General features: G+C 55.4%; 9 protein-coding genes across 9 annotated transcripts; 6 read left to right on the top strand and 3 right to left on the bottom strand.

The window, feature by feature from the left end:
* Nucleotides 1-3,585: 3,585 nt before the first annotated feature.
* On the top strand, nucleotides 3,586-4,986 carry CkaCkLH20_08062 (glycolipid anchored surface protein; the record flags this gene model as incomplete). Its single annotated transcript, XM_038890777.1, has 1 exon — nucleotides 3,586-4,986. The coding sequence occupies one exon, from the start codon at nucleotides 3,586-3,588 to the stop codon at nucleotides 4,984-4,986; it is 1,401 nt and encodes a 466-aa protein (XP_038743960.1).
* An 880-nt stretch (nucleotides 4,987-5,866) lies between these two features.
* CkaCkLH20_08061 (guanylate kinase) lies at nucleotides 5,867-6,756 on the top strand (the record flags this gene model as incomplete). The annotated part of the gene is made up of 3 exons (XM_038890776.1): nucleotides 5,867-5,960; nucleotides 6,102-6,421; nucleotides 6,499-6,756. 3 exons carry the CDS (start codon nucleotides 5,867-5,869, stop codon nucleotides 6,754-6,756), a joined length of 672 nt encoding a protein of 223 aa, XP_038743959.1.
* A 596-nt stretch (nucleotides 6,757-7,352) lies between these two features.
* On the bottom strand, nucleotides 7,353-8,517 carry CkaCkLH20_08060 (cell division control protein 10; the record flags this gene model as incomplete). Its single annotated transcript, XM_038890775.1, has 3 exons — nucleotides 7,353-7,682; nucleotides 7,735-8,297; nucleotides 8,403-8,517. 3 exons carry the CDS (start codon nucleotides 8,515-8,517, stop codon nucleotides 7,353-7,355), a joined length of 1,008 nt encoding a protein of 335 aa, XP_038743958.1.
* A 725-nt stretch (nucleotides 8,518-9,242) lies between these two features.
* Nucleotides 9,243-9,703, top strand: CkaCkLH20_08059 (meiotic recombination protein ski8; the record flags this gene model as incomplete). Its single annotated transcript, XM_038890774.1, has 2 exons — nucleotides 9,243-9,594; nucleotides 9,654-9,703. 2 exons carry the CDS (start codon nucleotides 9,243-9,245, stop codon nucleotides 9,701-9,703), a joined length of 402 nt encoding a protein of 133 aa, XP_038743957.1.
* An 807-nt stretch (nucleotides 9,704-10,510) lies between these two features.
* On the top strand, nucleotides 10,511-14,015 carry CkaCkLH20_08058 (uncharacterized protein; the record flags this gene model as incomplete). The annotated part of the gene is made up of 3 exons (XM_038890773.1): nucleotides 10,511-12,110; nucleotides 13,049-13,594; nucleotides 13,645-14,015. 3 exons carry the CDS (start codon nucleotides 10,511-10,513, stop codon nucleotides 14,013-14,015), a joined length of 2,517 nt encoding a protein of 838 aa, XP_038743956.1.
* A 461-nt stretch (nucleotides 14,016-14,476) lies between these two features.
* On the top strand, nucleotides 14,477-15,114 carry CkaCkLH20_08057 (DNA polymerase delta; the record flags this gene model as incomplete). Its single annotated transcript, XM_038890772.1, has 2 exons — nucleotides 14,477-14,884; nucleotides 14,941-15,114. 2 exons carry the CDS (start codon nucleotides 14,477-14,479, stop codon nucleotides 15,112-15,114), a joined length of 582 nt encoding a protein of 193 aa, XP_038743955.1.
* Nucleotides 15,115-15,325: 211 nt separating this feature from the next.
* On the bottom strand, nucleotides 15,326-16,478 carry CkaCkLH20_08056 (uncharacterized protein; the record flags this gene model as incomplete). The annotated part of the gene is made up of 2 exons (XM_038890771.1): nucleotides 15,326-15,498; nucleotides 15,551-16,478. 2 exons carry the CDS (start codon nucleotides 16,476-16,478, stop codon nucleotides 15,326-15,328), a joined length of 1,101 nt encoding a protein of 366 aa, XP_038743954.1.
* Nucleotides 16,479-17,439: 961 nt separating this feature from the next.
* CkaCkLH20_08055 (ubiquitin-like activating enzyme) lies at nucleotides 17,440-19,877 on the top strand (the record flags this gene model as incomplete). Its single annotated transcript, XM_038890770.1, has 5 exons — nucleotides 17,440-17,715; nucleotides 17,883-18,053; nucleotides 18,113-19,117; nucleotides 19,173-19,519; nucleotides 19,571-19,877. The coding sequence occupies 5 exons, from the start codon at nucleotides 17,440-17,442 to the stop codon at nucleotides 19,875-19,877; spliced, it is 2,106 nt and encodes a 701-aa protein (XP_038743953.1).
* Nucleotides 19,878-19,936: 59 nt separating this feature from the next.
* Nucleotides 19,937-21,229, bottom strand: CkaCkLH20_08054 (uncharacterized protein; the record flags this gene model as incomplete). The annotated part of the gene is made up of 5 exons (XM_038890769.1): nucleotides 19,937-20,085; nucleotides 20,189-20,281; nucleotides 20,413-20,499; nucleotides 20,583-20,760; nucleotides 20,906-21,229. The coding sequence occupies 5 exons, from the start codon at nucleotides 21,227-21,229 to the stop codon at nucleotides 19,937-19,939; spliced, it is 831 nt and encodes a 276-aa protein (XP_038743952.1).
* Nucleotides 21,230-22,936: the final 1,707 nt, after the last annotated feature.

Raw genomic sequence — 22,936 nt, 5'->3', positions numbered from 1 at the left:
TATGCCATCTAGTCAAAATTGCTTACCTTTCGTTCAAATAGGTGTATCGGGTGCGAATTGCGTCGATAAAATGGGTTGATGGCTTCATCGACAGCAGCGGTTTCGCAAAGTTCCTTCAAAGGATTGACAAGGCTGGATCGCCGGTAATGACCCTGCTGTCTCGTGGTTGTCGATCAGAACTGTAGCGAGAACATGGCGTAGAGACAGCGGCTTCGTCAAGCACCTATGATCGACTGACCGCCAGCCGGTGGACGAAAACCACGCTTTCCGGGACTGCGGCGGCACCTCGCCTCAGCCAGAATCTCCCGAGACCCCCTTTCACGGCATGCCGCGACTCGGTTTGTGGCACCGCTCGAAGCTGGACGAGCGCCGTCAGTTGTCGGTTACCGGAATCTGGGTTCCTCTGATAATGGAGAGGCAGGATTCGGAATGCGGCACTGAGGGTGGCTGAGAGCGATTAATATCTCCCATCTACCGGAGCTAGTCTGGAGATCATCGATCTTGGGTGACGCGGCCATCCGGGGAAATGTTGGTGTTTGTTGAAACGGCTCGAACGGCTGCGGATGGAACGATGGACGGATGTGACATTAGCGCGGAGGCAGACGGTCGGAGCCGACAGGTCTCGGATGCAAAATGCCGGCCGGGAGAGCCGTGAAGATAAACTGGATCCCGCCTATCTCACTATCTCGTGTAATTCGTATGGAGGCTAAAAGTGGGATACGAAGCCTATCATAATCATCTGCCCACAACCCAAAGTCAGTTGGGCAGAAGATGAGAGAGGAAAAAAAAAAACCCTGGGCAAATACGATGCTTGTAATCTGGCGCGCGCACTGGAACGAGCCAGTGAGAATGGCCCGAGGCTGGCACGATGGAGGCGCCGTTGGGCTTTGCGGGGATTGGGTGGAAGACTTTCGTTTTACGGCTCCTCGGCACGCGAGGTTTTCCGCGTTTTCCATACCATTGAAGGCAAGGCTTGAACGATAGGGCGCGCTAGTACCTGACAGCACGATGGGCTGGGAGGGGGGCGAGGATGGCGAATGATTTGTGCCCTGGATTTGGATTCCTGTACCTCGCGACTCGGTCCAGCGGCCGGCGTGGCTTCTCGATGGCAACTATGCCATTTCCTGAGCATCGTCAAGGCTTCGCCATTGCCACTAACACAACCAACGAGCCGAAGAGGCAAGTGAGGATGGCTCACGTGGTTTAGACTGCCCCGAACAAAGAGCTGGACCGGGCAACCATCCGGCAACAGCGTTCGGCTCCAAACCCTCTTGAAAGAAAGTTGCGAAGACAGTGGCCCGGCCAAGTTGACAAAGGAGGAATTGCAGGTGAACCCTGGCAACCGAGGAGGTGGATGACACCATTTTGTGGTGGGAATATCGGATTTTTTTTTTGTAGGCGGTGGTGGTCTGTTGACTTTGCGACTGCGATTGTGTCGTTCGTCTGTGCCGTCAATCACTCAGAAGTGTCTCTCCGGCCCCCCGGTCTCGCTAGTTTGGCGCATGGTCCCAAAAAGCTTGACCGTGGTGTCTCATAGTGTTTCGCAAGGAGAAAGGGGTCTCTTCTCTTGGTTGTGACGTGTGTCTGAAATCAAGACAATTCAATGGCCTTGGAGACCTGACAGTAGTCAGCTCCTAATAAGTCAGAACAGACAAACAAAACATCAGCAACAAACGGACAGACATCAGAAGGCGCATGTCGTCTGTTGAAAGCTAGGAGAAACGGGCCTGCAGGCTGCACTAGAGCTGCAGATAAACGAGGGGCCACAATAGAGAAGACTGCGAGAGAGATTAGTTAAGACCGGGGGTAGGTAAATTAGACATGTCGCCAAGCTTTTGGTGAACATGCAGAGCCAGTCACCAGCGAGAAACTGGCGACTAGTCAGCACCCATCACCATCTCTCCGACGGGTAGAGGGTAGGGTGCCCTGCAGCAGTGCGAGGTTCGATGCAGTCAGCGCGGACCAGCTTGTTGCCCGAACCATCCCTTCCATCCGACGTCCAAAAGGCAAAAGTCCCTTCTTCCTCGTGACGGCGCCGCGGTAGGCGAGGAAAGAAGCAACAGCGAAGCGAGAGTGGCGGCGGGATACCGCAGACTCAGTGGTGGTGGATGAGCAGAGAGGCCCCCAAGCCCCTCCATTCTGTTACGCGCCCCAGCCCTGTCTCCTGTCTCCTCTGAAGCGTTCGTTACCGTTCGTCGGGTGATGGATTTGCTTCAGAACCTGAGGGAGGTCCCGGGAGGCTGTGTTTGCGAAGGATGGCTCTGTTCGCAAAGGAGGGGCAGCTGAAGAGTAAAGTAAACGGAGCGGCATCCGGCAAAAGAGGCAAAGAGACTCGAGGCAATGGTGACGCGCTACGGGAGTGACGGCGAGACTAAGACGGAGGGAAGGGAAGGGTAGATCCAGGGCTGGGGAGAGCCCGGCAACGTAGAACTACCTGGGTGAGGTTAGAATGACGATGGGAGAACGGAAGCTGCGAGTTGGAACCCAATTCCTCCGTCCAAAGAAGCAAGCAGCCAATAGACGACAAAGTCAAAGCTGGGACGAGGGGCTTCAACTGGAATTGATAGAGAAATCGGTATCCGTATCCGTCAAAAAAAGGAGGAATAAAGTCGCCGCTGCACACACGGACCTTTTGAAAGAAGAGCAAAAAAAGTACTCTGTAAGGTAATAGGTAGATGTATCCAATCTGTTAGGGAAGGCAAGCTGGAGATGATGTGTGACGCTAGGCCGAGATGAGACAAATTCAGTGAGCATCGTATCCAGCAGGCGGGAGCCCAGGAGCCATGCACTTGCCTTTTCCATTTTTAATTTACATGTCACGATTCGGCCTATTCTTGTTGGTGCCGCTTCTCTCTTTCTCTTACTTCTTCCCTCGACAACCCTCCCGTCTTTATTATTACTTCCCCGAGAAGTTCGTCTTCCCGTTTCCTCTTTCCCATCAGTCAAACACCACTCGCTGATTGAAAGTGACACTCGCTCGACCGCGTCGCGCCTGTGAGCACCGAATATCCCGGCTTTTCACCCACCACCACCTTCTTCCTTTCTAGTCACTCACTCATCCCACCATCCAATCCAACAAATCCCGGAAGAACCGTTTTCTTGATCCTTCCACTGTCTCAGTCTCACTCTTCCATCCTGCCGCTTGGCTATTTTCCCCATTACCCACCATCATATTCTCGTCACTCTCTTGGACTCGCGCTAGCGAACGATACGAATATCACCGTACGACTTCTACGACCCAAGGTCTAATTACTCAATACCCAATTCCTACCGGAATCACAACGACATAATGCTTGTGAGTACCAATTCGACTTTTTTGTCATTGTCGCTTTCCCCCATTGGCTCGGCTGTCGCAACCGAGGCCGTTGGTAGCAGCCATCCATCGCGGTGACGATCATGCGCCAGACGAAGCCAAGTTCTGCTGTACCATGCGAACAGCCAACCTCATTGCTCGGATCGAGACTGCTGCCAAAGCCTCGTCATCGATCCCGCTTTCTTACTACTCTCCTGCGTCAACATACGGAACATCCAACTCTAACCAGCTTTCATTAGGTCCAATCTGCTCTCATCGCACTTAGTGCGACCTTGGCTGCTGCTGTCAAGCCCCTCACCGTCAAGGGCAATGCCTTCGTCAACGACGCCGGCGAGAAGTTCCAGATCGTTGGTCTCGACTACCAGATCGGTGGTAGCGCTGGCTACGACCCCAAGCACGGCAAGGATCCTCTCAGCGACGCCGACGTCTGCATGCGCGATGCTGCCCTGCTCCAGCGTCTCGGCGCCAACGCCATCCGTGTCTACAACCTGGACCCTAACCTGAACCACGATGCTTGCGCCTCCATCTTCAACGCCGCTGGAATGTACATGATCCTCGACGTCAACTCTCCCCTCGTCGGCGAGAGTATCTCCAGCTTCCAGCCCTGGACCAGCTACTACGCGGCCTACATGAACCGCACCTTCGCTATCGTCGAGGCCTTCAAGAGCTACCCCAACACCTTGGCCTTCTTCTCCGGCAACGAGGTTATGAACAACGTCGAGACCGCCAAGGACGTTCCCCCTTACCTCCGCGCCATCACCCGTGACTTGAAGAACTACATCTCCAAGCACGCCGACCGCACCATTCCCGTCGGTTACTCCGCTGCCGATGTCCGTTCCATCCTCGTCGACTCCTTCAACTACGTTACTTGCGCCGAGAACGGTGACGAGAAGGACCCCAGCCGCGCCGACATCTTCGGCCTCAACTCCTACTCTTGGTGCGGTGAATCCAGCTTCAAGACCTCCACCTACGACCAGCTCGTTGCCGACCTGAAGGACACCCCCGTTCCCGTCTTCTTCTCCGAGTTTGGCTGCAACAAGGTCACCCCCCGTGTCTTCACCGAGATCCAGTCCATCTACGGCACCGACATGAACTCTGTTTTCTCTGGCGGTCTCGTCTACGAGTACAGCCAGGAGGACAACAACTACGGTATTGTCAAGGTCAACGACGACAAGTCTGTCAAGCTCCTCGTTGACTACGACAACCTGGCCACCCAGTACAAGAAGGTCGACTTCAAGACCCTTCAGACCACCAAGGCCTCCACCTCGTCTCCCAAGCCTCCCAAGTGCGACTCCTCTCTCATCACCGAGAAGGGCTTCAACAACAACTTTACCCTCCCCGTCGTTCCCCCTGGTGGCCAGGACCTGATCGACAAGGGCATCAGCCCCAAGCCCTCCGGCAAGATCATCTCCATCTCCGACTGGAGCGTCAAGTACAAGGTCTACGCCTCTGACGGCAAGACCGAGCTCACCAACCTCGCCGTCTCTCCCCTCTCCGACGACTCCACCAACACCCCCGGCACCAACACTGCCGGCGGTACTCAGGCTGCTACTGGCACTGGCGCCGCGGCGACCGGCACGTCCACCAGCAGCCCTAACCAGAACGCCGGTGTTGCGATGCGCCCTGAGGTGATGGCCCTGGCCGCGCCTCTTGTTGCTCTTCTTTTCTTGTAAAGCTTTGATGAGTACGGGGATAGGGTACTTGGCTTAATGTGCAGTTTGGAGGTTATGACTTGGTTTCTTTCTGGCGACATAGATTCCCCGCGGTTTGTGTAAAAACCTGAATAGATGCGAATGCGTCATTGATAACGTTTTCTACTACTTCGCAATGAAGTTTATTCTACTTTTTCAACGATGCTCCCTCAATGCCTCATGATTGTGACTCTGGTGCCCGAGTGATGTGCGTGAAGATATGAGCTAGGTTAGTGTTACATCGATAATGAATCCACTTACTTTCACTGCATCTTGAACCCCATCAGAGGCATCCAAATAACCACTCCAACGACGTTTAGCTACTATCAGAGGAGTAAGGCAATGTCCATGTTTAGATCGCTGTGTCTTCTCTAACTTTGCCTACCGCCTAAGCATGAAACTATTAATACAGAGAATGAATACCTCGCATAATCTCGCGGAAACAAGGGGTCGCCTCGCCCCCAACGGGCTCCCTCACCGCCCGTATAAGGTACCTTACCCAACGGCCGAGTCTTCAGCGGTTCTTTTCTGCCGGCATTAGAACAGCGCCAGCTGGACCCCAACCAATAGAATCCCCTATCGCCCCCGAAAATGGAGTGACTCTGAAACCCAAAGGGATGATGGAAATGTGTCACTCCACGACACGGGACCCTGAGGCGAGAGGCGCCCCCGACTCACTCCCTCTGTCAGCCCCCCCGTGTGACTGACCGCCCGCCCGCCGAACCGCACCCAGCCCGCACCCGCACCCGCACCCGCACCGCCCCTCCGTGCCACCCCCGAATCCGAACCTTAGGCGTGCTGCCCCTCCATCCAAAGCCCTTTTTTCCCTCCGCGCGTGGTGTGTGTGTCGTGGTGCTTCCCTATGCTGCCCCGCCTCCGACCGCTCGTCCGCGCAATCCCAAGACAACCTCCAGCGACCACCTATTTCTGGAAGAGACAGTTCGCCATGGCTCCCGGTACGTCAGAAGGACTCCCTTGAATCCCGTGCCCGCTTCCGCCCCCATTCCACACCACGGCATGGACCTCGAAAAAGTCCCCGGTACCGCTCTTCTAGATGGAACGAAAAAAGAGGGCTAACACAATATGCGCCGAACCAGTCCTCCCCTCCGACCGCCGCCCGATCATCATCTCCGGCCCCTCGGGCGTCGGCAAGGGCACGCTCTACAAGCTCCTCTTCGAACGCCACCCGGACACCTTCGCGCTCTCCGTGAGCCACACGACCCGCGGCCCGCGGCCCGGCGAGACGGACGGCGCCGACTACCACTTCGTCACGCGCGAGGCCTTTGACGACCTCGTCGCCAAGGACGGCTTCGTCGAGCACGCCACCTTCGGCAGCAACTGCTACGGCACCTCAAAGGCCACCATCGAGGAGCAGTCCGCCAAGGGCCGCATCGTCGTGCTCGACATCGAGATGGAGGTATGTTATCTGTACATCAATGGCTTGGAAGGCAGTGGGCGCATGGCTAACGGCGGGCGCGCGCGCGCGCGGATCAGGGTGTCAAGCAGATCAAGAACTCGGGGATACCCGCCCGCTACGTCTTCATCGCGCCGCCGTCGGAAGAGGAGCTCGAGAAGCGCCTCCGCGGCCGCGGCACCGAGAAGGAGGAGAGCATCCAGAAGCGCCTCAACCAGGCCAAGGTCGAGCTCGAGTACTCCAAGACGCCCGGCGTACATGACACCATCATCGTCAACGACGACCTCGAGAAGGCTTACAAGAAGCTGGAGGACTTTGTCTATGCCGCCTCTGCGTAGACGTTCGGACGGCGGGTGCGAGGACACGCGAGACTGTGCTCGGGGCAAAAGGGGGGCTAGAGTAGACGAGGGATGAAGGCACCTAGACGCAAACATAGACGTGGGTCAACGATCGACTGCTGGTTCATACCATGGGGTATTCCATTAACTACTGAATAAACCTCTGGGAGGATTCGGGGCCATTAAAACGTAGGCAAAGAAGCCAAGCTCGAAGTGCTAAAGTAAAGTGAACTAAGAAAACATAGAAATGCGTCCAGCTGTAAGATGGAAAAGGGGGGAATAATGGACTATTTCGCCAGCACCGAGTACTTAAAACAACGACCACAGGGCCGGAAGGGGGTATGACCTATATCCGCGCAATGCTGGCATCAAATTCCTCCCAGGCAAACGTCTCCCATGTCTTCCCGTGGAGACAGCAACTGCCCCCTGCCTCAAAGTCGTCGGTCGATGTAGCCTCTGCTTGCTGCCGAGGCCGTGCCGTGCCTTTTTATCTGCGCATAACACCATGAGATTGAAAAAGTCGTCAGAGAATCCGGCCGCCCAAGAATATCATTGCCTTCCGGCTCCTCGAGTGCGCGGGTCAGGATGTTCGCCAACTAGTAACCGTTCATGGTCATTCGTTGCGAGCTCCGGCTCATTTCCCGGTCAGCGGCAGGGCTGATGGGTCTGCTGCCACCGCCGTGTGCACTGCTCTCCTTGAGGGCCAACAGCTGCTTGGCACGGAACGTCTCGTAGTGGATCTGGGATGTCGTCTCGATGAGATCCTGGAGGTGGGTGCGGAGCAGGAAGTTCCTCAGGTAGGTAAACTCGCAGTGGTTCTCATCCTCGACGTTGATGACACCCCAGCGGTTCTGGCGGCCCCTAACCTGCTTGCCGTTTACGATGATCGACTTCTCAGAGCCAACAACGGCGAAGGGGACCAGGTCCTATACGGCTGTCAGTCATTGAATCAAGTTTGCTTGGGCAAATACAACCAACCTTGATCTGAGTGTTCAAAACGCGCTCTTCGTCATCAAACTCCTCGTTGTCGTACGGGTACATCTTGAGGTTGTGGAATGCAAACTCCTCCTTGATACGCTCCTTGAAGTCCTGGCGCTCCTCCAGGGTGAGGGTGTCGGACTTAGCAATGACGGGGACGACGTTGACAACATCGGACAGCTTCTTCAGGACGACAATATCGATAGGCTTCAGGGAGTGGCCCGAGGGCTGGATGAAGAAGAGGCAGCAGTGGATGCGAGTGTCCTGGATGTAGCGCTCGCGCTGGGCGGTGAGTTCCTTACGCAAGTACGCGGAGTGCTGGTCCTTGATGTACTTGACGATGGGATCCCAGCAGCGGTCGTTGTTGACCAAGTCTCCGTAACCGGGGGTGTCGACAATGTTCAGGCGCAGACGGACGCCGTTCTCCTCGATCATGTGGGACACGGCCTGGATCTCGGTGGTGGAGCGGACGGGCTCATCGGGCATCATGCGACCCTTGGAGTCGATGAGGTGGGAGGCGAAGATGGTGTTGATCAGGGTGGACTTGCCCAAACCCGTCTGGCCTGTGTTGTGGAGCGTCAGTTGAGTGCCGACGCGACATCGCGATCAGGCCAGCCATCGAGTGAGGCCAGCGAGCGCGGGGGGAGCAATTGCACGGCATGACTTACCAACGCAGATGACATTGAACTGGAAACCACGCTTCAAGAGCTTCTTCTCGATCTGGTTCGTGATGCTGTCGAAACCAACGTGGGACTGGGGGTAGATAGTCTGGGGCTGCGCCATCTTGATAGCTTTTCGGCTCGGAGGAGCGAGAGTGGTGCTAAAAAGGTAAGGAGTGAAAGTGAGATACGTTTCTGTGTTCCAAGAAAGGTATTCGTCTCGATTGGGGGCCCCGAGTCGAGAATCGGAAAAATCAGTGAGCAGGGAGAGAAGAAGCAGAGAGGATCACGAGGGTCGACGTTGGAGGAGAGGACTCAGGATGTTTCGAAGAAGAACAAGCCGGTGAAGGGCAAATGGAAGGGTAATTTGCTACCCGTCCCCCCGTGTCTCTCAGTCAGGCACTGGCCGTTGGCTGCAGCTAATCACTTTGATAGGTTGTCCCTTCCACCTCCAGCAAACAATAATTTCCCTGCAGGGAGGTACAGGGGGGTCCAGTGGGAAAGGGGGAAAGGGGTCCTCACCGTGTTGATTGGCTGGGGGAAGTCTGTGCGTTAGATGAGCTCTGATTGGCTGGAAGATCTCAATTGACAGCTCCCCGGTCAGGTCTTTTTTTTTCGGGTTCGGAAGGGAAGAACTAGAGCTTCAGATCGTGATGTGAGGCCGGTCTGCTGTTCCAATACACCGACGACGTCACCCGCGCACCGATCTCCGACCATATTCTCTCAACGCGCACGAAGCACACGATAGTGGTCCGCGACTCTGCGTGGTCCCGTATCAGTCCACCGACGCGACGACTCCCACCGCCGAATAGCCTCGCTTGCGACGATCTCTACTCGACCCATCCCGAAATGGCCGCCGCCGCGATGACTGCGCAGCCCCTGCGCATCCTCCCCCAGATCTCTGCGCCAGTTATCTCGCAGTCCACGAGGATATTCTCCCTGTACACCCGCCAACTCATCCGGCCCATGCTCCCGACGCTCTCCGCCGCCCTTCCCGCAGTTCACCTCAGCATCCCCGCATGGCTTGGTGACATCTGGGAATCTATCCTGCGGGCAGTACCTAAAAAGAAGACATCCCACTCCAAGAAGAGACACAGGCAGATGGCTGGCAAGGCTCTTCAGGATGTTAAGTCTCTGTGCAAGTGCCCGGCTTGCGGCCAGACAAAGAGACAGCACGTCGTATGCCCTCACTGCATGAGCAGTATGTATAACCTCCGACATTGGCTCCTGCATATCATTGCTAACGCTGAGGTGTGATAGAAATCAAGGATATGTGGAGGGAAGAGAACCCTTCTGGAAAGTTCGTCTAAGCTGCCGGGGGTTTTGTAACAGTTAAGGACGTGTATATTCGAGTGTACAACTGGGTAGCATAATGCGGCGTTTGGGACAATTCACCACCTTCACAGTGTTATTTCGTCGCTTCAAAAGTGCTTAGCTGGCCAACAACCGGCACATGGGCAAATAGATACAGTCTCCAGGCCTGACTTGACGCGCAGAACGGACACATGAGGGACAGAGACGGAACACGTTTTCTCGAGCAAACCTCTCTCAAGTTCGTCGGGAACTACGACGGTCGATTCCGAGTAAAGTTGCTTTGAACCAAGTTGTGATGGTCCGAAGAAGAAGCGACAATGGCATTTGAGACTCGAATCACCGTCATAGGATAACGACTCGCGCAAGTACTTTATTCTCCCGCTTGCGTTTCTCCAATGTCTACAGGACCAGACAAGGCTGCACTTGAAAACGACTCAACCTACAAACACACCAAAACAGTCTCGAATACCATCACAATGAACCTGCGTTGCGTTTCTTTGCTGGAACTATGCACAAGGCCCTTCAGCGGCCTTCAACAAAGAGAACAATTTAGGTCTTGTTCTGGTTAACAATGGTCTTCCAACACAGCATCCTTTGACGTACTGACGAGCATTCAAGGGAACTCCTACAAAGCCATCATGGCTCGCCAGTTCCTAAAACCTCATGTTTCGATATAAGATGTTTCGCTTCACGTCCACTAAGAGAAGAGAAACATCGACAAGACGACAACAAGATTCCCGCATAAAAACACTCACCCTCGCACACTACACCTCAACCATACGAGAAGCACAAAAGTATTTACGATGCCATCCCTTCAGTCACCCGTTGATCGTTGCCAGACAGGCCTGACCAAACTTCCGGTCGAGATCATCCTGGAAATCGTCTCTTATGTCAGTCCTGCTGCGTCTCCTCAGGATGTGTGGGATAACACGCCATTCCGTGATGGCACTTGCGACTTGAAGAACCTCGCTGTATCATGCAAGACGCTTTACGATACTCTGCAGCCCATGCTGTATGCTCGAAGCCAGCACGATGACTGGTATGCCCTCCGCTGGGGTGCCTTCCACGGCTCCATCCAGACGATGGAAGACGCAGTGGCCGCAGGTGCGCCGCTCGACTATACATATGAAGACACGGACGACTACCACACCAGCAACTACTGTCGTTGCGGTCGATTTGAAAGGGTTCCCGTATCCTCACATAGCTCGCAGATTTGCACCCTTTTCCACGAGAAGAAGCCCGTCCGGAGTGCCGGGACTCCTCTTCTGACTGCAATTCGCGGCGGCCAGCCGAAAGCTGTGGACTGGCTTCTTTCCAAGGGAGCCAACCCCAATTACGCTACGCAGACAGGAATTGGATTGGGCGGCGCTTTCTGCCGTTCGTGTGCCCGTAAGTCTGATTCTTCCGGAGGATATCTAAGCTGCATTGGAACCTGTGGAGTCACGCCCATGCAAGGTGCTCTTGACTACTTCACGCACAGCTCCTTCGGTGGCTCTCTCCTTAAGACGGAAGATGCCCGCATAAAGGTTCTCGGAAGTCTCTTGGCCTATGGTGCAGACGTCAACCAGGAGTTCGGCTTCATCGACTGTCCACACTACGATCGTCACCTGCGTTCCCTCCCTCAACAGCATTGGAACCCTTTGGGCCTCGCGGTGTTCACTCAGACAGTAGGCCCCGAGACTGTGAAGTTTCTCCTTGACAACGGCGCGCGATTCGAGACGGGAACTGAGTCTCTGTTCATGCCTGTTCTTGCGCACCTATCCCATTGTGGGATCGCGCTAATTTCCTGGCGAGTCCCCGTCGACCTGCCCCTGTACGACTGCGAGTCCAAAGCGCGTGTCTTGCTCTCGGAGAGGCATGAAGCACACGAGAACTGTCACTGTTTCCCAAGCTACGATAGCCTCAACTCGCTTGGAGAGCGAGATTGCGGACGCATTTCCTGGGATGACCAAACTCCGTACAGCGGCAAAAGGGTGAAGAAGGTGTTCCAGTTTTTGCGGGAACTTGAACTGCCTCTCCTTACCTCACATCTTGATTCGGTCGAATCGAAGCAGATCTCCCCGCTGATGAAAGCAATCCGAGCATTAACTCCGGAAACTGTGAAGCTGCTCATAGGCTATGGGGAGGATCCTAATGCGCGCTGCTCGCTGGGAATATGGCCGTGGCATCAGAATTCTGCCCAGACCATAGATGGACATAACGCACTCACCTTCGCATGCGCCATGGTGGAAGACAGCCCGCCACAACCCCAAATTGTTCTTGAATTGCTCAGGGGAGGCGCGAATCCATTGCTCAGAAACTCCCGAGGACACACGGCATTACACGAGCTGGCCCGCAACAACTTTGACGCTACAACTGGCAAGCTTCTCCTGGACTACGGGGCGAACCCCAACGCTCTTGACGGTAACGGCTGGGCCCCATTGCATCATTTGTGCTCATCGACAAAACGGCCGACGCGTTTTCGCAATTGTCACTTTCCAAACATGGTTGGCCGAGGAAGAATGCCCCTGGCTGACCTTCTCCTGAGCAGAGGGGCGGATCTGGGAGTGCGAACTCGCGAAGACTCAGGACCAGGAATGTCACCATGTCAACTTGCGTTGCAGAACCGCATGACTGTATTGGCAGACCGTCTCCTTGAAGAGGAATTCAAGCGCGGAGATCGTACATTGCGATCGGTGTTTGCGCCTGCTGATGTAACAAAACCGGATTACACCGGCGCTGGATATTTGGACTATTGGGGCGACTTTGATGACTAGAGTAAACATCAGTGGGCGGTTTGTGTGTCGAACTGCACTCCGTTGTAAGTGATTCTTTCTTTTCGTCTTGTTCCGCTTGCTTTTGTTGGGATTTTGGGTTGACAATAAGGTAGTTTAACAAAAGCTATAGCCAGACTTCATAATGTTTCGAGTCTATGAATCATCACAAGCAAATGTAAAATGCAACTAATAACAAAACAGCTGTGAACAGGAGATATTGTGTAGAAGTTGAAGTGCTAAACTGCCCTGGGCTACAAACATGGGTGTTTGAAGCCCCTCAATTGCCCCTCCCCAACTGCCCACTGCAGGGGTCTTTCCGCCCAAATCTGTGATGTCAGCCCCCACCTTCCCGTCCACATCGCGGTCGCAGCTTTCCCATCTTCAACCGCGCATCACTCACCGCGGCAGAAGCTTCACATGGACTGGCAGCCATGGTAGGTGTCTCCTTGCCGCGATTTGCTGCCGCCATAGAACTAATTCGAACAGTCTAAACAATACCTGACCCTGCACACCGTGGACAATGGTACGCCGCCCTTGGAGCTCCAGCTGTCACTTCGCCAGGCAATATAGCTAACAGCCTCTCAGCCCACATCACCGACATCTTCGGGCTTGCCACGACTTCGAGAGCCGTCCTCTCTGCAAGCGGCTCATCGACCCTCCACGTCCACAACACCGCCGACCCCACGATCCCCATCACCCAATCCATCAGCGGCGCGCACAAGCTTGGCTGTCACCACATCTGCACCTCCCGCGATGGTCGTGTAGCCGCCAGCGCTGGCTTCGCCGGCGAGCTGAAGGTCTGGGTCGTCGACAAGGATACGGGAGAGTGGAAGCTTCACTCGGAGGTCAAGGACAAGAACTCCAAGGCTGGCGAGACGTGGGCTATTGCTCTCAGCGAGGACGGAAAGTTCCTCGCAGGCACGACCTACGACGGGCGAGTAAACGTTTGGGACGTCGGCGCGGAGGGAACGCCCAAGATCAGAGAGTACGAGACGGGAAGCCCTGGATCAGGCAGCTTCGGCATGTCTGTTGATCTGAGCAGAGACGGACGGTATACCGCGAGTGGACACCAGAACGGCTCTGTCTACGTCTTCAACAATGACAGCGGACGTCTTGCGTACTCGCTACCAGGTATGATCACTTGCGGATGCCCTATTGATAATCATCTGACAACTCCGTAGGTCTGGCCAAGCCTGTCCGCGCGGTGGCGTTCTCGCCGGGTAACACGAGACTGGCGGCTGCCGGAGACTCTTCCATTATCGCCATCTACGACCTCAAGCACGGCGAGCAAGTCGGCAACATGACGGGCCACTCATCATGGATCACCACCATCGACTGGAGCGACACGGGCGAGTATCTGCTCAGCGGAGCGATGGACGGCAAGGTCAAGGTCTGGTCAGTGGATCGCTACGCCTGCGTGGCTACGCATAGCGAGACTGGCCAGGCACTGTGGTCTGTGAAGTGGCTTCCCAAGACCGGGAAGAGCGAGATGTTCTGCACGGCGGGTGCAAACAGAAGCATTTCGTTCTATAGAGAGGCGACTGGGGCATAGAAGAGACCTGGCGTGGCAAACCTATGAAGTGCATCTAAAATACCCCGGCAAACCGCAGTTTCTGCGGAAAAGAGCAAAGGCAGATAATAGACATCTGAAGTGAGCTCCATGCATACAGTGTGAGGGTAAAGTGTGTATCTTGTATGGAAACAGTGAGGTCTGACGCACGTGCCTTCGTACCAGTCTCGCGTTGCCCCGCCAAAATTTAGGCCCCTGTCTCCTTCCCTCTTTCGTCATTCACTTCACATCCAGATGAGATCAACGACCGCATTGCGACGACCGTAATTGGTGCTGATATCCCAACCACCTTCAATCAGATATATCATACATATCTCATTCTTCAAGGTTACGAGTATTCGTACACTTCTGCGAAGTTCTGATCAAGGCTTCACTCATTCACTACCACCGCATTCGATCGCACTCAACTCCACCCCGGTCACCAGTGACAACCAACATCCACAATGCCCACAACTCGGAGATCAACAGGCGGCGCCCGAGCCCGACCGGGCCCGGCTCGGGGCCAGTCGACCATCAGCTTCTCCCACAAGGTCTCCAAGCCCGTGCCCAAGGACCTGAAGAAGGCCGCCGTACTCACCTCCGCCGTCGAGAGGGCCCAGAAGAAGGAGGAAGATGAGCAGGTCGAGGAGATCCGGGTCGACGAGCCCGAGGCCGCCGAGGAGCCGGACGTCAAGGAAGCAGTCCCCGAGAAGTCGGAAGCCGTCGTCCGCGCTGAGAAGATCAGCGATGCGCAGATTAACAAGTACTGGAAGTCCATCGAGGCGGAGCGCATCGCGCCCAGGGTTCACCAGAAGGACGTGACCGTGGCGGAGAAGGTGCTGCGCTACTTTGATGTCAGCTCGCAGTATGGTGTAAGTGGTTTTCCTGGGGTACCAGTCGGAGTGTGACGGAGCTGACAATTATCTAGCCCTGTATTGGTCTGCAGCGCAGGAAGCGCTGGGAGCGGGCCGATCGGCTCGGCCTGAACCCGCCCGTCGAAGTGCTCGCGGTGTTGCTCAAGGAGGAGAAGAAGGGCACCGCCAATGTTGAGCGAGCTCACATGGACGAGCTCATGAACTCGACAGCTGTCGGGTCTGTATGAGCTGCGGAAGAAAGTCCGCCGAGGAGTTGTATCACCACGAAGCTGCAGGCGTTTGGAGTTGAGAATTGTTTTGAGAATCATTTCGCTGTACGGATATACGAGGCCCGCGGAACAAAGAATTCGCTGTAGATAGCTAACAACTGCTTGCTCTTCTGGACAATAGAGAGCCAGTTTTATACCCTCTATCGACGGAACTATTTATAGCATGCCCTCAGTACCAGATGCTCCTCGTCCTGTGATGCTGCATCGTCTCACTACCAGCAGCCTCCAACTCCTTCATGGTATCATACAAAAAGAAATCAATCAAAATAGCGTTAACAGTCGTCCCGGGGTGCTCCTTCTGAATCTCCCGCTTGATCAGTTCAACACACCAAATACTGCATGCTATTTCAGAGTCAGCGCTGTCGTCTAGAACTTGGTTGTAACATGAACTCACCTCTCATCTGCAACTCCCACCTCGACCCGCTCTCGAGCACCCGCTTGGAGTTGATAGCCGTCGCCAGCGAGGGGCTATAGTACAAGCAGCCCATCGTATTCAGGATCTGAGGGACACGGTAATCGGCAAACATCGTAATCTTGTCAATGTCCTGGAAGGCGCCAATGCCCTCACCATTGAAGCACGCCCAGATATCCGCCACTAGGATCTGGGCTCTCTTTAGGAAACGCACCGGCTTCCGGCGTCCCTCGAAGACGTGCTCATCACGGAAGCAGTCAAAATCCCGGGCGAGCAAGTTGACGAGTCTTGCGGCAGAACCGTTGGCGGCCTCGATGAGTTTTGTGACGCTGCAGTTGTACTTCTCGTACAGCACAGTACCCGCCTCTCGCAGGCACTTAAGGCGCTCCTCGAGAAGGGGCATTTGCTCCTCCGTCTTGGATCGGAAGACGTGTCTCATGAGTTCCATGTTGCACTCGTCTTCGCTCTGCCAGAAATCGGAGCTGGTGATGGGGATGCCCTCCTCGAGAGCCCGCTGCAGCGAGGCGACCATGCTCCAGTAGCCGGTCCAGGTCTTGCCGCGATACTCGACGGCAAACCTCTCGTCTTCGGGCTTTTCCGACCAGAAGCAGAAGTTGAGCAGGTCCATGGTGAAGATGAAGGCGGCGGTGCTGTCGTCTTTGGTCTTGGGGTGAAGCTCATGCTCAGTCCAAGTGGCGGTCGAGTACTGCTTCTGCTCCATCTGGGCGTAGATGGTCGCGGCTGCTCTCTTGGTGGCCCTCATGTCTATGGCGACATCGATTGAGTTGTCGTAGACGAACTCGGCGCCCTCAAGAACGCCCGTCTCGGGCTCATCGTCGACATTGAGCTTCTTCTGGAAGTGCTGGCGAAGCAGGGCCAGGAGTTCGGGGTCGGCCTCGTCGTCGGACATTGCTGGTGCTGCTGCTGCTCCTGTGCTTCTGCCCCGGTCTTGTTCGGATGTGGCTGGTTGTTTCTGATTCTTTGACCCAGACGTGGCTTGCCTCGTCTGGTCGCTGCACGAATACGGCCTTGTAAGCTGCACCTGGATGATTCTGGATGGCTTTGCGATTCTTTTACTGAGGGGACGACGCAGGTTTGAACTTTGGCCGAGGCGGTATGAAGAGACAGACCTGGAGACCCATACAGCTGCACTGACCCGTTTGTTTTTTTGTTGGATCACTGCTCGATTGCAGGCGACGATCATCCTAGAACTGAGTATGAGCCTCTAAAAACCCAATTCCCAGCTCTCCTCAATCGCCGTGTGTTTGCTCGCCCGGCATGGGAAATCACCCAATCGGTCCATTGCCATGTGAATGAGGCCCAGCACCTCAGTGCCTACAAATCGTACAACAGGAACCGGTGGAGGTGCCGTGTCAGGGCAGGCTTCAATCCAGCGTTTCACACAGTGGCTGGAGGATGCACTAGGCCGCTGAGGTTACAGCGCTCTTAGTGAGTGCCTCTGCAAGCGAGAAAGACCCGCTTATTCCAGCTAACCAGACCAATCAAACCTCGAGCGCGGCAATTCCCCAGGAAGCTACAGCTCGAATCCCTGCGAGATCTCGTCACCGGCTGCCGGTATTGGCTGTAACCTTGCTTCTGGGCGATCGTTCCTCCCGCTGACCTCAGGACCTCAGGGAAAAGCTCGACGTACCTACTGTACCTTCCACCTGCCTCTCTGTACCTGGGTACCTTAACCTTCCTCCTTCGCAGCCTCGCTCCCGTGCTGAAACCACCCTCATCCCATCCCACCTGCCGCGGCCTTGCTTACTTCCCAGATCGCGCTTGCTGGCGTACTTCAACCTCGATCCTCTTTTTGATCGTCAATTCTCGATACGAACAAGACGAACGATTTTGCGACTCGTGCCGAGCTGATGGATCCCAAAACGACAGACGCAGCCGCAGCTGCACCAACCACCGCGGAATCGACCGCGCCCCCAGCGACGGCGACGGCGACGGCATCGGCGCCCCCAGCACAAGAGCAGCAGCAGCAGCAGCAGCAACCCGTACAACAGCAACCCGCCGCCGCTCCTGCTGCTGCCGCGCAGCCTACTGCGCAAACAGTTCAACAGCGACAGCCTGCCGTCCCATCGCGTGACAAGTTCTTCCAACAGTCGCTCGGTGGTTCGTTGAACGCAAACGTGAAGAAGGTACGTCGCATCCCCGGCCGATCATGGCGCATCAGACCACGCGACCGTCGCTGCCATCGCAACATCCATCCCAAGACCGCCCCTGCCTCGTCATGACCTCAGTGGATGGCACGATATTGTTGGCGGGTGCAATTGACGATTCAATCGAGCTAATCATGGTCTCGCAGGCGCGCGTTCTGATGGTCGGTGCTGGCGGTATCGGATGCGAACTCCTCAAGAACCTTGTCCTCACAGGCTACGGCGAAATTCACGTTGTCGATCTCGATACCATCGACCTGAGCAACCTCAACCGCCAATTCCTCTTCCGACACGAGCACATCAAGAAGTCCAAGGCTTTGGTACGGCACTCGACGCGATGACGGCGTGTAGGACAAAGCGGGTTACTGACATGTTGCAGGTTGCCAAGGACGCCGCCCAACCCTTCAATCCCAAGGTCAAGATCGTCGCGCACCATGCGAACATCAAGGACTCCCAGTTCAATACCAGATGGTTCAAGGACTTCAACATCGTCTTCAATGCGCTGGACAACCTCGAGGCCAGACGGCACGTGAACAGAATGTGCTTGGCCGCAGATGTGCCCCTCATCGAGAGCGGTACGACAGGATTCAACGGCAACGTTCAGGTCATCAAGAAGGGCGTCACCGCGTGCTACGACTGTACTCCCAAGGAGACTCCAAAGTCATTCCCCGTCTGCACCATCCGCAGCACGCCAAGCCAGCCTATTCACTGCATCGTGTGGGGCAAGAGCTACCTCCTTAGCGAGATCTTCGGAGCCAGCGAGGACAAGTCCGCGTTCGACAACTCGGCCGATGCCGACAACGCCAAGGAGATCGAGGAGCTGAAGAAGGAGGCGGCAGCTCTGCGCGCGATTCGCGATGCTTTGGGCACTGAGGCCTTCCCTCAGCTTCTCTTCGACAAGGTGTTCAACAGCGACATCGTGCGATTGGCGTCAATGGAGGACATGTGGAAGTCCAGGAGAAAGCCCGAGCCTCTGGACTACAAGAAGCTGTCCGAGCAGTCTGCAGAATCTCTCGGTGCGAAGGACACGATCCTGCAGGAGGGTCAGAAGGTGTGGAGCTTGGAGGAGAATTTTGCCGTCTTCGTCGACAGCTTGGAAAGGCTTAGCAAGCGCATGCAAGAGCTGAAGAAGGCACATCAGGATGGCGGAGCTGAGCCTCTGATTACTTTTGACAAGGATGACGAAGACACGCTTGACTTCGTTACCGCAAGCGCAAACATTCGTTCATCAATATTCGGCATCGAGCTCAAGTCTCGCTTCGACATCAAGCAAATGGCCGGTAACATCATCCCTGCAATCGCGACGACGAATGCCATCGTCGCAGGTCTGTGTGTTCTTCAGTCGTTCAAGGTGCTGAAGGGCGAATACACCAAGACGAAGGAGGTAAGTGGAAAATGTGACCACGGCTATCTGGAGTTGGGGACTAATTTTCGTACAGGTGTTCATCTCTCCTCACAATCCTGCCCGTCTCCTCAGCACGAGCAACTACCGGGCTCCCAACCCAGATTGCCCAGTCTGTAGCGTATATCAGACGACCGTCTCTGTCGACCTGTCCAGAGCCACGCTCAAGGATCTCGTCGAAGACTTTGTGCGCCTGGAGCTTGGCTTTGGCGAGAAGGAGTTTGCTGTCAACAACGACGTTGGCCCCCTCTATGACCCCGACGAGACCGAGAACCTGTCCAAGAAACTCAGCGACTTGGGAATCACGGAAGACTCCTTCCTTACTGTTATTGATGAAGACGACGACGAGCCCTTCGTCAACGTCGTCATCAGTATACAAGAATCGTACGTCCGCCTTGGTCACTTGCCACGTAAACACCCGCTAACCCGCCACAGCAAGGAGCCTCTTGAAGACAAGCCCGTCAAGGGTTTGGCCGTTGACCAAAAGCCCGAGATTCCTCGCAAGCCCAAGAAGGAGACACCTGCGCCAACGGCGGAATCGAATGGCACTGGCCAACAGAACGGCAAGCACTCGCTAGAGGTATCGGAGGTTTCTCCAACCACCCTCAAGCGGCCCCGTCCTGATGATGGCGATGAGCCCATCGAGGCCAAGAAGGCCAAGGTCGCAACTACTAGTGGCAGTGATGACGTGGTCATCGTCGATGATTCTACAGGTGGAGCCATCGTGATTGACGACGACTGAGGATGCTTCCGTTGATATCGAAGCCAGGGACACCCCTTCATCCACTCGGGGATATCGGCTCAGACAGCACTCAACCCACCATCCAGATTCAGGATGCAGTTATTGGCGTACGTGTTTTGGGCCAGGAAAACGGCGGCATCAGCCACCTCATCGGGCCGGCCCAAACGCCCCAGCGGAATGCGCTTCTCGAGGGGTTCTCTCGACATGGCTATAATTTGTACATTAGCACTATTCTGTCCAAGGACATTGATTTACGGGGCCTTGGGGAAGCTAGGCTTGCGGATGAGGAACGTGGAGGAAAGGTTTCTTACAGGCAAGCATATTGGTTTCTATGTAGCCAGGGACTATGGCGTTGGTCCTGATGCGCAGCGGTCCTAGTTCGACGGAAAGAGCGTGGGTGAGACCTTTTAGCAGAGGGACACGCAGACGTTAGACATTGGTCGTTTAGATATCGGGGACACGAGGCAATAGTTAGACCTCTGTAGGCCCTCGGATTGGACTCCGCATGAGGAACGAATCAAAAGAGAGAACATACCTATGATGCCTGCCTTTGAAGCTGCATACACACTGGTGCCGGGGCTGCCCTTTTGGGCCAGCAAGCTCGCGACGTTGATAATGCAAGCTGGAGGTTCAAGTCAGCATAGCTCTGTGCGGGAGTGCTGGGATCGGTTGCGGGTGTGTGTGGCAAGGCGTGCCATGACTTACCATCCCTGTCGGCGCGCCTGCGCTTCATGCGTTGGGCCATGTACCTCGACATGAAGATGGTGCCCATGAGGTTGGTGTCAACGAGTTCCCTGGCGGCGTGAGGGGAGGTGTTCTGCAAGAGCTGGAATTGCGCAATACCCGCGGCGTTGACAAGGACGTCTATCTGGCCCGTACGTTTCTGCAACAGCCATCTCCTTGTCAGTTTTACGGTAGCAGGTTTAACAATGTCGTATGACAATGGCAAAATCACATTCAAACATTCGTCTGGCCGATCAAAAGGAGCAAACGACATATGATAAGGGGGGGGGAGGGGGAAGTCGAACCCAGATGTCGTCCAATACGGCTTCATCGCGGCCTTGGGCGGACACGTCCATGACGGCGTAGGAATGGGCGGGCGGCTTCTCGTCCGGGGACGGCCGGGTGCTGCCGGAGTCGGAGTCGGAGGCGGCGGTGAGGGGGGCGAGGCGGGTGTCCCGGAAGGGCGGGAGCTGGGCGCAGAGGTCTCGCAGCTTGTCCTCTCTGCGGCCGAGGAGGGTCACGAGGGCGCCTTCGGCGGCGAAGCGGGCGGCGATGGCGGCGCCGATGCCCCCGTACGCGCCGGTGATGAGGCAATGCCGGGCGCGGAGAGGAAGCAGAGCGCCGGACATTTTTGATGCCGTTACGGCTCTTGCAGCTATTCGGAAGTCGAGGGGTTCGGACTCTCTTGTGACGGTGTTTGGTTTTATGGAGGTGGAGATGTTTACGTGGAAAGAGCTCTTTGATTTAGGCTTTGCGGGATTGGAGGCGAGTGTGTCCGAGTTTGAATTTTTGGATTCCGGTCAGGTGGGGTGGAATGGAGGAAGGGACGAGGAATTCTGGAGAGGTGTTTCTCTCTTTCCCATGAGAGGTAAGTGAGCGAGAGGTTAGAGTGTCGAAATTACTGAAGTAAAGGTCAGGAGCTACTGCTTGTTGCTCCTCCTGCTGAAGCTCTCGGACGTTGGGGGGGAGCTGATTCAATGCAAAAATGCGAGGAAAGCATGCAACATAAGACAAAGACGCCTTCTTTTGGAGCTTCCGAGACTGGGGGATCCCGAGTTGGCGCGGGTGTGCTGGGTTCGGCCGTTGTATCGTAAAGCATATGCCAGGTGCGGCCGTTGGGGGTTTTTGGGGGCGGGGCGAAGATCGATCATGGCATTATTTGCGTGGTCTCATTTTCCTGCTGGCCGTTGGAGGGGGAAATCTGATCCCGAGGTTGTCCTTTGTCCGTCCTTTTTTGTTGATCTCATCTTTCAAGCTCTCTGATGGTGAGACAGACGTTGCCGCTCGATGTTCTCCACCTGTACGAATACCTCTCTCTTTTCGCCTTGATGGGGTGAGACTTGTTCGTAGAAACGAGGTTTGTCTCATTGGGTTTGTAGGTGATATAGCTAATTGACGATTTTGTAGGTGATCAGCAGCTGGTAGGCAAGAAGATAATAGTGTAGACCACCCATGTGTATGAGGCTTCAAGGCGAAGCTCTCGTCCACATCCACATGCGCCCAGCGTAACGGTTAGACAAAGTACCGCAGTACCTGGAGAGGTTTAAGTGCTTTTGGAGAGATCCCTGCCTGGGCCCCGACTCGATACATTGGGGGAAGTACCGTTGACTTGATATCTGCTGGTAGAGTCGTTGGTGATGGCGACGGGAGCTAAGAGCGCCCCGCTGCTGCTGTAGATTCCAGGGCGATGACGCTTATCATTTTGCTACTTGGGGATATATGCTGTTGAAAATCATACCTAGATAATGAAGCTCCAAGATGCAACTTGGTCTCGTATTGTATCTCGCCCTAAGTACCATCTCTCATGGTAACCTGAAAGGTAGCTCATGCAGTCAAACTTTGACATATGCTCTAAATCCTGTCCGCAAAACACCTTTTCAGCACCTCGGCTGGTTCTTCAAGTGCATCCATGGGAGAGAGTCCAGGATACCTCCCCCAAAGTACCCGACCTCCCACACCACCACCACGCCAGCGGTTCCAGTTCTAGTTCCAGTTACAGTTCCACGTCCGTTGTGGTGCGAACGCAACATCGCAATCCCACCACTACACTGCTCTGCTGCAGCTGCAAATTTCCCTTTCCCTCTTCTCACTCTACACCACCTCACTCTCGCCAGGCCTGCCGAATTCCTCCTCCTCAACCTCTCGGCCGCTGGCAATCTCACCACGCAAAGGAACAACGCTCGTTTGCGCCCCAACCTGAAAGAAACCACCGGCAAATGCGCAGTCTCCCACCGAGGCGCCGAGCAATTGCTGCATCCTCCAGGTCCCCTCCTCCACCCTAAACGCCTGCCCGCCCGCCCGCCTTACACCGACCGGAGGCCACCGACCTGAGCCCC

Source organism: Colletotrichum karsti, assembly GCF_011947395.1.
Source record: "Colletotrichum karsti strain CkLH20 chromosome Unknown Scaffold26, whole genome shotgun sequence".
Lineage (NCBI taxonomy): Eukaryota > Fungi > Ascomycota > Sordariomycetes > Glomerellales > Glomerellaceae > Colletotrichum > Colletotrichum karsti.
This window is presented reverse-complemented; position numbering and strand designations above follow the sequence as displayed.